The sequence below is a fragment of the Rhinolophus sinicus genome, chromosome 16, assembly GCF_057876585.1.
Source record: "Rhinolophus sinicus isolate RSI-liver-muscle chromosome 16, RSI-T2T, whole genome shotgun sequence".
NCBI lineage: Eukaryota > Metazoa > Chordata > Mammalia > Chiroptera > Rhinolophidae > Rhinolophus > Rhinolophus sinicus.
The window spans coordinates 79486791-79500910 of record NC_142516.1 but is presented as its reverse complement, the minus strand read 5'-3'; the positions used below and the strand labels follow the sequence as shown (position 1 = coordinate 79500910).

Sequence of the window (14120 nt, the reverse complement as noted above, 5' to 3'; positions counted from 1 at the left end):
TGAGGTGATATCTCATTGTGTTTTTTATTTGCATTTCTCTGATGATTAGTGATGTTGAGCATTTTTTCATATGTTTGTTTGCCATTTGTATGTCCTCTTTGGAGAAATGTCTCTTCAGGTCATCTGCCCATTTTTCAGTTGGGTTGTTTGTTTTTTTGTTGTTGAGTTGCATGAGTTCTTTGTATATTCTGGATATTAGCCCCTTATCGAGGCACTGTTTGCAAAAATCTTCTCCCATTCAGTTGTTTGCCTCTTTATTTTGTCGATGGTTTCTTTTGCTGTGCAGAAGCTTTTAAGTTTCATATAGTCCCATTCGTTTATTTTAGCTTTCACTTCCCTTGCCTTTGGAGTCAAATTCATAAAATGCTCTTTGAACCCAAGGTCCATAAGTTTAGTACCTATGTTTTCTTCTATGCAGTTTATTGTGTCAGGTCTTATGCTTACTTCTTTGATCCATTTTGAATTAATTTTGGTACATGGTGACAGATACCAGTCCAGTTTCATTCTTTTGCACGTGGCTTTCCAATTCTCCCAGCACCGTTTATTGAAGAGGCTGTCTTTTCTCCATTGTATGTTTTTTACTTCTTTGTCAAAAATTATCTGTCAATATTTATGTGGTTTTATTTCTGGGTTCTCAATTCTATTCCATTGGTCTATGTGTCTGTTTTTCTGCCAATACCATGCTGTTTTGATTATTGTAGCCCTGTAGTACAAGTTAAAGTCAGGGAGTGTGATACCTCCAGTATTGTTCTTTTTACTTAAGATTGCTTTGGCTATTCGGGGTCTTTTGTGGTTCCAAACAAATCTGATGATGCTTTGTTTTATTTCTTAAAAAAATGCCATTGGGATTTTGAGGGCGATTGCATTAAATCTGTATATTGCTTAGGGTAATATGGCCATTTAACTATGTTGATTCTTCCAATCCATGAGCATGGAATGTCTTTCCATTTCTTTGTGCCTTCTTCAATTTCTTTTAAAAGTGTCTTATAGTTTTCAGCATATAGGTCTTTCACATCCTTGGTTAAGTTTATTCCTAGGTATTTCATTCTTTTTGCTGCAATTGCAAAAGGAATTGTTTTTTGTATTTCTTTTTCTGAGATTTCATTGTTAGTATATAGGAATGCAATGGACTTTTGTACGTTGATTTTACAGCCAGCAACTTTATTGTATTCGTTGATTGTTTCTAATAGCTTTTTGGTAGAGTCTTTAGGGTTTTCTATATATAGCATCATGTCATCTGCAAAGAGTGATAATTTAACTTCTTCATTCCCAATTTGGATGCCTTTTATTTCTTTCTCTTGCCTGATTGCTCTGGCAAGGACTTCCAACACTATGTTGAAAAGCAGAGGTGATAGGGGACAGCCCTGTCATGTTCCTGAACGTAGAGCAAAGGGCTTCAGTTTTTCACCATTAATTATGAAATTAGCTGAGGGTTTGTCATATACGGCCTTTATTATGTTAAGGTATTTTCCTTCTATACCTATTTTATTAAGTGTTATAATCATAAATGGATGTTGTATCTTGTCAAATGCTTTTTCTGCATCAATTGATATAATCATATGATTTTTGTCCCTTATTTTGTTTATGTGATGTATCACATTGATGGATTGGCGGATGTTGAACCATCCTTTTGCCCCAGGGTTCAACCCCACTTGGTCATGATGAATAATCTTTTTAATGCATTGTTGTATTCAGTTTGCTAGAATATTGTTTAGGATTTTTGCATCTGTATTCATCAGAGATATTAGTCTGTAGTTTCCTTTTTTTGTATTGTCCTTACCAGGTGTTTGTATCAGGGTAACGTTGGCCTCATAAAATGAGTTAGGGAGTACTGTCTCTTCTTCAATTTTTTGGAAGAGTTTGAGCAGGATTGGTATTAGATCCTCTTTGAAAGTTTGGTAGAATTCACTAGTGAAGCCATCTGGTCCCGGATTTTTGCTTTTGGGAAGGTTTTGGAATGACTGATTCAATTTCGTTACTGGTGATCGGTCTGTTTAGATTTTCCAGTTCTTCATGGTTCAGCCTTGGAAAGCTATATGTTTCTAAGAACTTGTCCATTTCTTCTAGGTTATTGAATTTGGTGGCATATAGTCCTTCATAGTATTCTTGGATGATCCTTTGTATTTGTGTGGTGTCCGTGATAACTTCTCTTTTTTCGTTTCTGATTTTGTTAATTAGTATCTTCTCTATTTTTATCTTAGTGAGTCTAGCCAAGGGTTTGCCAATTTTGTTAATCTTTTCAAAGAAGCAGCTCTTTGTCACATTAATTTTTTCTGTTGTCTTTTTGTTCTCTATTTCGTTTAGTTCTGCTCTGATTTTTGTTATTTCCTTTCTTCTGCTGACCTTGGGTTTCACTTGTTCTTCTTTTTCTAATTCTTTAAGGTGTAACGTGAGGTTATTTATTTGGGATTTTTCTTTTTTCTTGAAATAGGTCTGTAATGAGATAATTTTCCCTCTTAAAACTGCTTTTGCTGCATCCCAAAAATTTTGGTAGGATGTATTTTCATTGTCATTTGTTTCTATGTATCTTTTGATCTCTCCTCTAATTTCTTCTTTGACCCAGTCATTCTTTAAAAGTATGTTGTTTAATCTCCATGTATTTGTGTTTTTTCCTGCTTTCTTTTTGCAGTTGATATCCAATTTCAAAGCCTTGTGATCAGAGAATATGCTTGGTATGATTTCAATCTTCTTAAATTTTCTGAGGCTGATATTATGTCCCAATATATGGTCTATCCTTGAGAATGTTCCATATACACTAGAAAAGAATGTATAGTCTGATGTTTTAGGATGAAGTGCTCTATATGTCAATTATGTCCATTTCATCTAATGTGTCATTTAGGGCTGCTATTTCATTATTTATTTTCTGTTTGGATGATCTATCCATAGCTGTCAATGATGTATTGAAGTCCCCTAGTATAATGTGTTTTGGTCAATTTCTCCCTTTAGTTCTGTTAGTAGTTGCTTGGTATATTTCGGTGCTCCCTGATTGGGGGCATAAAAATTGATGACTGTTATGTCTTCTTGTTGTATTGTCCCCTTTACCATTATGAAATGTCCATCTTTGTCTCTTGTTACCTTTTTCATCCTGAAGTCTGTTTCATCTGATATCAGTATAGCTACACCTGATTTTCTCTGGATACCATTTGCTTGGAGTGTCAATTTCCACCCTTTCACTTTTAGTCGATGCTTGTCCTTGTAGCTGAAATGTGTCTCTTGGAGACAGCATGTGGTTGGATTTAGTTTTTTGATCCAATCTGCTACTCTGTGCCTTTTTATTGGTGAGTTCAGTCCATTTACATTTAGGGTGATTATTGATATGTGTGGATATCCTGTCATTGTATCTTTAGTTTTCTGGTAAGTCTGTGTCTCCATTGTTTCTTTGCCTTTTTGTTGTTGTCTATTATTTCTGTGTGGTGGTATTCTATGATGTTTCCCTCTGTTTCTTCTTTTATTACAGTATATATTTCAGTTCTGGATTTTTTTGAGTGGGTACCCTTAAGTTTATGTAAAAGAAAGTTTGATATTTAGAGTATTCCATTTTCTTCAGCACGCTTACTTTCTCCATTCCCATATTCTGGTTCAGGCCTTTACTCTCCCCCTGTTTATGTTTTGGTTGCCACAAATTGTCCCTGTTGATGGTGGTCGAATAGCCTCCTTTAGTATTTCTTGTAGTGCAGGTCGTGTATTAGAAAATTCCCTCAGCTTCTGTATGTCTGGAAAGGTCTTTATTCCGCCTTCATATCTAAAGGATATCTTTGCTGGATATATTATTCTTGGCTCATAATTTCTCTCTTTCAATAGTTTGAATATTTGGTTCCACTCCCTCCTGGCTTATAGAGTTTCTGCTGAAAAATCTAATGATAATCTAATGGGCTTTCCTTTGTAAGTTACCGTCTTCTTTTCCCTGGCTGCCTTGAGGATTCTTTGTCGTTGTTTTTAGACAGCTTCAATACAATGTGCCTTGGCAAAAGCCTGTTGGGATTGAGGTAATTCGGTGTTCTATTTGCTTCTTGGATTCGAGGATCCAGTTCTTTCCACAATGACCTTTTATTCATTTCTGATATTAGTAATTTGTGTCCTCTTTTTTTTCTTCTTAGTTTGGCCTGGTTAAAGGCTTATTGATTTTATTTATCTTTTCAAAGAACTGTCTTTAGGGATCATTGATTTTTTTCTATTGAATTCCCATTTCAATTTTATTGATTTGCTCTAATTTTTATTATTTCTTTCCTTCTACTTATTTTTGAGTTAACTTGCTCCTCTTTTAATTTCCTAGGGTAGAAGCTTAGATTATTGATTTCATATCTTTCTTCTTTTCCAATATTTGCATATTTTAGTCTAGTCGCCTATAACCTGACCAGAACAAAGGATTTTATCTTTAGGCTTATTTTCTGTTTACTACGCAGAGCCTCACACAGTTGTCTGAAGTAACATTCCATGTGTTATAACTATAGCAGAATTCTTTCAGATATCTGGAGAAGTTTTTCCGAGGTTTGTCTGGGTTGCTGGATATTTTAATCAGCTTGGCATTTCCAGCACATGGCTGGTGGGTCCATACAGAAAGTTCTACGGGCTGCAAATTCTCTGGCAGAAGCCAGACCTGAGTTGCAACGAGTATTTATGGGAATGAAGTGAACTGGCCTATTTCTTTAGGCAGTAAAAATATATGACTCACCTCTTCTGTGTGCCTTTGTTTCTGTGTGTGTTTATTTTGGCCAGTCTATATACTCCCAGAACACTGATCAGTGGTCCTTAGTTTGGGTAGCATGTTGCAATCATGGAAGGAGCATAAAATACACTGGTACCTGGGCCCCACCTTGAGCTCCTGATGGAGTTGGTCTGGGTGTGGGGTTACTAAAGCTCTTCAGATGATTCTAACATGAGCTCAGGTTGAGACCACTGACCCAGACGCTTCCCTGTCATAAAACCTCCTTCACTTACCCCTACTGTCCTAGATTTAAATGAGTGTTAATCGTTAAGAAGTAGGAATAAGGAGTTAATGTCAAGGCAACAGGCTGACAATACTAGTCTCTAGATGAGCTCCTGGGTGCCCCAGTTTCTAAGGAGGGAACCTGCCTGAATCATCCAGGTGGTCTTTCTAGGTTGGGAATTCAAAGGAGCTCCAAGAGGATTAAACAACCTCAACGGAAAGATGTCAGAAAGTCTTATAAAAATTTTCCTTTCTGAATGTGTCCATCAGATTACATCCTTACTGAGGCTTAATGCCCAAGAGTCAGGGGACCCTGTGGCCTGGGAAGACTCTTCCTCTCTGGTGCTTACAGAGGTGGGGAGGGGGACCCATCTCAGAATCGGATCCATCCTAATTTCAAAGCTTGTGCTGTTGCCTTTGGCCACTAATTGGTAGAGGCCAGAGCAGATAGCCTGGGTAGGGATTTCTGATATGCACACCTGGAGCATAGATTTGGGATGGAAATGAGATCTGGGGCTGATGGAGGGGGAGAGACAAAAATGGTCACATTAGGGAAGGGGGGTGAGATTAAGAATTTTGGGAAAGAAGAATATTAGGACAAGTAAGTGAGTAGGAGAATAGACATGCCCTTGTAGTCCCTGAGGGAGGGATGGGAGAGAACTGGTTGCCCCAAAGGAGGGATGTCGTCCAACAAGGAGGCTGGAGAGAGAGGTCTGGGCACCTAGGCATCCTAGACCCATCATGAAGGCCATCCAGGGGCTTGGAGGGTGAACAGCTGTAGCAAGGTGCCTGCTCCCTGCCCCACTTCCCACTTCCTCTCAAAGAGCAGGCCCCAGGGAGCTGTGTCCAGAGCATGCTGGGAGATTGGCCCTGGCCAGGCCTCATACTGCCTTCTTCAAATATGGTCTGCATGAGGAGTGTGCTGGCTCATTGGGGGTGGTGTAGGGAGGGAGGGTGCCTCCAGAGACTGCCAGTGGGAGGGCCCGCAGGTGGGAGGGGCATGGGAGCCTGCAGACCCCAGTAGGTAGTGCAGGACAGCTAGACAGAAGTTTCTGGGATGGATCCTATGAGGGCAGGAGGGAAACAGGAGAGAGCAGGGGAACCCATCATGGCCCCTGGTTGCTGAAGGTGGAGGAGGATGTGGTTCAGTCCTGGAGGGGTGGACAGATGAGCAGACTGAATTGACTGTCCAGCAACAATGACCAGGGACTTCACAGACACCATCTCCGAAAGCATAGGAAGCTCCCAGGTCCCCAGGAAGTGCCTCTCCAGTTCAGATGGTCTGGCTAACACTAAGCAGGACGTGTTCCTTTTTTTTGCCTGTAGATCATGCTAACCTTTCCTCTGTGTCCCTCACAGATTCGGACGAAGGACAGGATCTTTGACAGCATCAGCCATCTCATCAACCACCATCTGGAGAACAGCCTGCCCATTGTCTCCGCTGGGAGTGAGCTCTGCCTCCAGCAGCCAGTGGAGAGGAACCCGTGACCAGCCAGCCACCCTGTCTTGACACTATACCAATCGTCAAGAGGACTCGGTTCTTCCCAGTAGATGGGTACTGGGCTACAGGAACTTGGGGAGCTGCCCGCAGGCTCAGGGCCTTGTTCCAAAACCTCAGGAGGAAGGCTTCTGTAAAGTGCAGGTTTCATAAACTTGTTCCTATTTCTCATGTGCATAGTAAAGGTGTACATACCTATACATCCTATACAAATGATTCCCCTATATTTCTATTTTTTAAGACTAAGACAGATGTAAGACTAATGTTCTGTGCTGTATGTTTTTAATGGAAAAAAAAGTTTGACTGTAGTTGTCTGGGCGAAAATGTAATTCAACTGACCCATTCCACTGGGAAGGTCCACTAGGAAGGTGTTACCTGCAGTTTACCTAATAAGCACAACATGGGGAGTAGAGGCAAGGAGGAATATCAGTAATAGACATGGGATTGTAACAGAATCAGGCAAGATGCTACCCAAAGTGGTCCAGTAAAGCACTGGGGTATGCTGGTTCTGATGACTGTCCCTCCTCTTCCAAGATGCCTCCTAGGCTGTCTGCACCACACCTGTATGCACAGTGCATGCAGCACCAGACGGCTCCTGCAGTTGCACTAAGGTACAAATGTCAGTCCAGCTGTTTCAGGTCGCGCTGAGCATAGGAATGCTGTCCCGTTGACCCCAGTTGTCCAGGGGCACTTGGGGATTCGTTTTACTGCCAAAAATGGCACAAAATAAGCCTCACTAATGAAGATCTTGACTGGCAAATGCTTTCCTTGTTTTCATCCATATAATGACAAAATGATAAGTGTGGAGGGGTAGTTGCGGCAAAGTCTTGGTTTGTATGTCTTTCTGGCTGCCTGGTTGATTCCAGGCTGCTGTGGTAGCTGCAGGTAAAACTGCCACCCGCCCCTATATTCAGTAGAGAAAGAAGCATGTGTAAAGCTGTGCTGAAGACAGTGTGAACTTGTGCACTCGGAGTTTTGTCCTGGAGACATTGGCATCAGCTGTCCCTCTGGGTCGATGTTTGTCTAAAGCTGGGGAGTTTTGAGAATCAATTTCAGGTTCTGCTTCAAGAACGAATGGTGGTTGTTTCTACAGCAGGTTTCCCAGTTGCTCCATGAAAAGGGTATGTGTATCACGCAGTGCTGAGTCTTGGCTCCTTCCTTTGAGATAAAACACTGTGATTTCCTGCTGGGTCATTTAGTGTTGGGAAGTTGACAATGTTTGTGACTTTTAAAATATATCTGGGTTGAGATTATCTTGTGATTTAACAGATGTTGTCCTCTAAAAGATAGAAGGATTCATTCGTGTGTTTGGTACTTTCCCACCAGTGCTGCAATGTTGGTTTCTGTCCCAGCGACATCCCACAGCATACACACCCCTTTGACCAGTACAACAGAAAGATGCTCTGCACACACTTCGAGCTGGGTAGTAATAGCTTTGATGCCTCAGGAATGAGGAGTTAAGAATATATTTTTAAAATTCTGATGAGTACTAATTCTACAAAGTTCTAATGCTAAGTGTGAGACCCCATTTCTACTTTTGTGGGGGGCTGGCCAGGATGGGAGGGTGGGATAGCGCTGATGGGCAAGAATGGGCTGGGGCAGGTCCACGGCTTCGTATGTAGCCTTCTTTGGAGTTTTTGCTCTTTGAGCATCCACTGAATTCAAGTTGACAGTGGCTTCAATCTTCTAGAATGTTCTGCCATGGTTTGGAACTGATATAGACCATCCTGCTGCTTCTTGGAATGGTACTGGCTTCAGGTGCAGTGCGGATGCCCTGCTCCATGTTATCTAGAAGCAGTGGGGGCAGATTGTGGATTCAGGGTAGCAGTTGGCTCCGCCTCCTGCCCTGTGACAAGGTAGACTTTGGGGTGGCTGCAAGAACTGCCCCACGCTCCATCTCCTGGAGATTTGCAGCGCATAAACGTCTGACCTCTGTGAGGAAGCATGAACCTTCTCTATATGTGGGTGTGCACACATATAAAAACAGATAAAATGGGTTTTCTTTCCACAGTGTTGCATGCCCCATTTGTAAGGCCAAAATACTAATGCTGAAGGGGAAAGGGCAGGTAGGAAATGAGAGTCACGAACCGCGAGCACCTGAACATTTGACCTGCTCTAGTTTTCCTCCTGTGGCAGTAGGATATGTGATCTGCATTGGAGTAGCTCTCTGCTCTGCAGTCAGCGTTTCCCTCTATGGTGATAAACAATATATATCATGTTTTCTGCATGAGAATCAATTTAGGACATTAAAAGCATTGGGGGGAATCAAATTTTGTTTCAATATTAATTCAAAATATGCATTTTTAAGCTCAGATTATAAGATTGCTTGCAGTGGAACAGAGCCAATGGGAAACATTGGCACTTTGTAGCCGCTGGAGCATATCCGAGATACGGCAGCCGGCAGCCACTTTCTTATCTTTGTTCCATCTGTGAATTGTGTTAGAGCAAACACAAGTCATCTCATCTCTTCTTTCAAGATCAATTCATAGGCACTACTGTGAGCCTCACCCACTGATGGGGAAACTGAGGCTCAGAGGCCACATAGTTGGCAGGCAGCAAAGCTGTTCCACTTATTCCTTGTTTCCCGAGCTCTGCTGAGCTTGGAGCTCACGATTTGCTGGCATATGTGACAGGGCCTCCTCCCTGCCCAGATTGGGACCCTCCTGCAGTTTCTCAGACTGTCTCTGCCTGGGCAGGGCCAGGCTCCTGAAACGCAGATGCAGGCAGAGCAGCCCAAGCTGTGCATTTCAGGGCCTCCGACTCCCAGGGAATGTGTGCTGCTGCATGCAGAGACCCTGGGTCCACGGAATGTTCCACAGCTGCTGCCCCTCACGGGCCCCCAGCCACTCGACCCAGGCCTCCATGTCTGCGGTGAGCCAGATGGGTCCTGCAGTCCTAACATGGCCCAGCTTGTGGAGTGGCCTTGGAGCCCCCTCCCACCTCCTCTCCCACTGCACTGTCCTTTATGAATTAGCTGTGCTTCAGATGACATTCTGGTCCTGCTGAGAGCCTACGGGGCCTCCTATGAGGCCGCTCATCCCTCATTTAAGTCAACTTGATGCTTGATGACCAAGGAGACCCTGAACAGCTCAGTGGACAGTCTGATAAACAAGGCATGAGACAACTCCCAGTCTATATCCTGTGCTTAAGCTACCACTTCTGGCCTTTTGTAAGTTGAGAGGCTAAAGCATGGGTCCCCACTCAGCCTTGACCTGTGTTTCATTTGAGCAACTATTCTGTTTCAGGTTGTGTCAGGTACTGGGGTAGACAGATAAACACCCAATTGGAGCACATAGGGTGTCCTCAGGGTCTCCTAGTGGAAAAGGACGCCACTGATAATGTCCAATGAGGACAGAAAGTGATACACCATGTGTGGAGGAAAAGGCCTGTAGAAGGAAGGGCATGCTTGGGAGAGGGGGAGTAGCACTTTGTGTGGCCCCCACAAGAGCCCCCAGGCTCAGGGACACTGTCGGCTCGTGTTTCTTGACTCCATGCCTATCCTGGGCTTCTAAAGACACCCTCACTCCTGAAGTGGAGCTTTCCCTTCAGGTGGGGCCAGATGCCTGGATGGCTCCTTTAGATAAATCATGCTTCAAAACTCATGTCCCTGTCCTTATTTCCTTGAATCAGTCACCACATGGAGGCCAGTCGCACATTTCCTTGGATGACAGACTATCCGGGCAGTGCAGGCAGCAGTGGACACCTCCGTCCAACCTCGGCTCTGGCACACACACAGCCTCGTGGCCTCACGTGGCTCGCCGCCTGTACCACAGGGCTGTGCCGTCCCTGTCGTGAGGACTGTGGGGTGGTGAATATGTGCAAACACGAAGGACAGCTGTTTCCTTGGATGCTTCACACAAAAGTGTGCGTCATTTTCCTCTTGTTGGCCGAGTGTGTGTGGATGCCATGTACGCCTTCTTGTGAATGGTGAACTGCCCGATTGGAAGTGGGAAGGAGAATTGTGGAAAGACTACAAATAGATAATTGCAGGATGCAGACAAATCTTGGCCTTGGGTTTCAGAATTGTCCTCTGGTTCTGTAGTGAAACTTTAAAAATTGGTCCTGAGAAAGAGAAGTAGAAAAACTACTTACGGGAATGTGTTGCAAACCTGGGACTGTCACTGCTTCCCAGAGGACAATGAGCAAAGGAGCATCATGAGATAGTGCAGCTGGAGGGACCTGTTTTTCTGTGAGGAAACTAGAGCCAGATGCCTTGCGGAAGGTCGTCAGTGGCTGAATCTGGGACAGAGCGCAGGACTTATTAGGGTCCCTATGGGCTTGAGCGTAAAGCTCACCCCAATTGAAATGGCAAGTTCTTCCTTCCTTGGGTTTACATTTATCCATCTTTTTTCCAAAATGCACAAAGGCGTGAGTCATTCACATGGAGGATGAGGATGTGTTTCTATTCCTCTGTACAGTTTGGGGTCTTTCAGAAGCAGACCCTGAGGAAGGATCTACATGTATGTGGGGAAGGGAAGGACGCTGACGGGCAGAACACGACCAGGCAACTCACCAGGATTCAGGTAGTTATCTCACTGGGGACTGCAGGAGGCAGGGCTGACCACGCCTCAGAGCTGACCCGCCAGGGCAGGAAAGAGCTAGGCATTTACCCAGCCAGCCCAGCATTGAAGGCTGTCCTGGCCGGCACTGCGTACCCTTGTACATACCCTTCAAGCTGGGGAATCCTCAGGCAGAGAGACAGGCCTTCACACTAAGCAGGCTTGGGGTGGAAGGCAGGCATCAGAGCCACTCGGGACCCTCATCACAGTTCCTGACTGGTAAGTTTGGATGGGGCCCAGGAATTTGCCTTTCTAATAAATTGCAAGGAATGCTGGTGGGCAGTCTAGACTTTGAGAAGCACCATCAGTTGTGAGCTATTACACGTCTCTTATCGATGGGTGCCCTCCTCTATATTCTCATGCCACTTCATGTCATAGATCCCAGGTCCATGCCATGAGTTTAAAAGTGGAGGATTAATAAGCATTTATAACTCTACACAGTCATTGCTGGAAGATAAAATGCCATCTGCCAGCCACAATTTATTTATAATGGGGTTTATACATATTTATAAGTTTGCAAGCAACATAATGCACAGTTTTTAAACTGGCACATTTTATAGCAGCCAGAAAAATTGCAACTTTATACCAAGACTTGTGAATGTCAGTCTCATATGTATATACGCACACATACATGCACCTGCATTGATGACAACAGATGTGCGTCTCTCTGCATGTGTGCACATGAAGGTTGGCTGTGCAATTGGTACCTCTGGACCCCTCCCTGGTTTTGGTATTTTAACTAACAAGGACAGCTAGAAGGCTCAATAAATGTTAAGAGTTTGGGAACTGGTGTGTCCTGGCATCCACAGATAACTGGAGGGCCACAGGGATCCACTGTGGGAAATGACAGAGGGACACGAGGGAAAAGAGGCCAGTGGGGGAAGACACGGAAAGGAGAGGATGGAAGGGTGGAGGAGGTAAAAAGAGGGGAGAAGCTCATCAGTCCAGACTTAGGCCCCGTATTCCTCCAGCAGTGTGTAGTGTCTGTGGAAGGCCAGTGAGGAAGGACGGAAAGGGTCCAGCGTGGCAGGCTGTTCCCATCAAAATGTGCTAAGGGGTGTGGGAGGGTGAGCATTGTCCTTTCTGGTGCAGCTGCATATGTGGCACCACTCAGTGTTTCTAATCAGCCTCTTGGCCTCATCTGTAGATTAGTTCACACTTGGCAGGCACTGCACTGGGTTCTTGGGATAGGGAAGTGAATGCGGGTTCTGCCTGCCTGCGGGTGTAATCCAGTAGGAAGTAAAAACACACGGGGTGTTGGCATGACAAGCGTGACAGTGTTGTGGCCAAGTTCAGTAGGACTTGTGGAGACCGGAGGTCCTATGTTCGAGCAGTCTGAAGCCTTTGCAAACTGGAGGGCAGATGGCACGGGAGTGTTAGAGCAGGCAGACAGGGCATGAAGGCCCAGGAGGAGGCAGGACACGTACGTGCAGACACAGTGGCTGGTGTTACCAGGGACACTGGAGGTGGACGTGAGGCTGTTCTCATCACTTCTCTCCTCCTTCCTTGTTGTCACAGGTGCCCCGAACAAATGAACCCCTTAAGCCCCAAACACACAGGGCTCCCTCCCGGGGGCTGGAAGAGCCATTCTCAAGCGGAAAATGAAACCTCAGAATTCAAGTTTCCATTTTGTTGTGTCACCTTGAAATGCTGTAGTAGAAACATTTGCACGTGGGAGCGCACTCTGGGGTCCTGAGGTTTGAGATAATTCATTCACATTCACCTGGGACATTTCACCACCAAATCAAGCGACAATTAAAATAGAAATTAATGGGCAAATCCTTCCTTAAACACGGAATTACCTTGGAACAACTATGTGTCAATTGCAAATGGAATGTTCTCTGTTCATTTGACCTTTGAATATAGCTTGTTCCGGAATAAATATTGTCAAATTAAGTATGTCATGTTCTTTGTATTCAGATTTGAACAAGAGTTAAACATTTGATCTTTAAATCCAAGAATTAGGAGAGAACTCCATATAAATTTACTGTGTAATAATAAGATATTTATTACTTTTTAAAAAAGCATTTGGATGACCAATTATACACGTTGATAAATAATCATTTGAAAATTTTGTGTTTGGTTTTTCATTAACTTTTGTGAAACAAAAAAAGAATTACTGTCAAGGTATGTGTCTGGGTTTATTGCCAATTTACCACCTTCTACTTTGATATTGTAACAGAATGGGCCTTTGGACATCCCCGAGGAGTGGAATACAAAACTGATTTCAAGTTTTCTAATCTCTGCTCTATGAACAATGGTTAACACCTAAGTTATTTGGCCAACATTTGGGAGATTTGACAATAGTACGGGTGAAGAGAATTGGTTTAAATTCCCTCCTCACCTTCAGTGAATCCACTTTACTCCTTCAGGAAATGATGTGGTTTCCAGCTGAGAGCCCTTGATGATGCACCTGGCACCTGCGTTTCTAGGGTAACCAAGGGAAGGAGCTGCTTGGTGTCCACAAGTGTCATCACTCTGGCCCAGGAAGGAGGTTGTCACCCATGTAGGCAGTGCTGCCTTCTTATCATTGGTTATCGGAAAATGTGCCTTCATTTTCAGAGCAGTGGTATGTGCATTTATGATTATGTAGCAAACCCTTTGATATTTGACTTAGATACTAAAACATTTGGGTGTTGAGGTTTTGCACTCATAGATACAATTTAAAAGCATGGACTTGGTAATTTAATTAGAAGTTTTCTATAAAATACACCTTGCTACATTTCTGTGAAAAGCTCTTTACCAATGCAGAATAACCATGGGTCAAGGGTTGAAATAACAGCCGTTTTCTAAATCATCCATTGTTTAAATGACTGTCAATGTTAAGTCTGTGGGCAATAAAGAATATTATCAAAAGTCTTTCTGTTGGACTGTGGATCTTGTATTGCCTCAAAACAGAGGAGGCGCGGTTGAAACCTTTCCAGAGAAAGCAGACAGTCAGTTATTCCCCAGGAGACGTCTTGAAGCACAATCACAGCAAAGCCCTGCCTGCTGGCCAAGGGTGTGGAATGAAAACAGCAGCTGGGCAGAAGCATTCCTGAGGAGACTTATGTGAATTTGTACCCAGCGGGCCTTGGGCAGAATCACAGGTGGCAGAAGGGTTGATCCTCGGTTGTGTTGGAGAGATTTCTTCATG

General features: G+C 43.8%; 1 protein-coding gene across 2 annotated transcripts in view; it reads left to right on the top strand.

Moving 5' to 3' along the window:
- Window positions 1-13843, top strand: part of SHC3 (SHC adaptor protein 3) — a 247362-nt gene extending 233519 nt beyond the window's left edge. For both annotated transcript variants that reach the window (XM_019713789.3, XM_074330218.2), the window contains exon 13: window positions 6287-13843. In XM_019713789.3, the coding sequence (XP_019569348.2) occupies window positions 6287-6415 (129 nt within the window). In that variant the 3' untranslated portion in view covers window positions 6416-13843. The remainder of the gene's footprint in view (window positions 1-6286) is intronic.
- The last annotated feature ends 277 nt before the right edge of the window (window positions 13844-14120 follow it).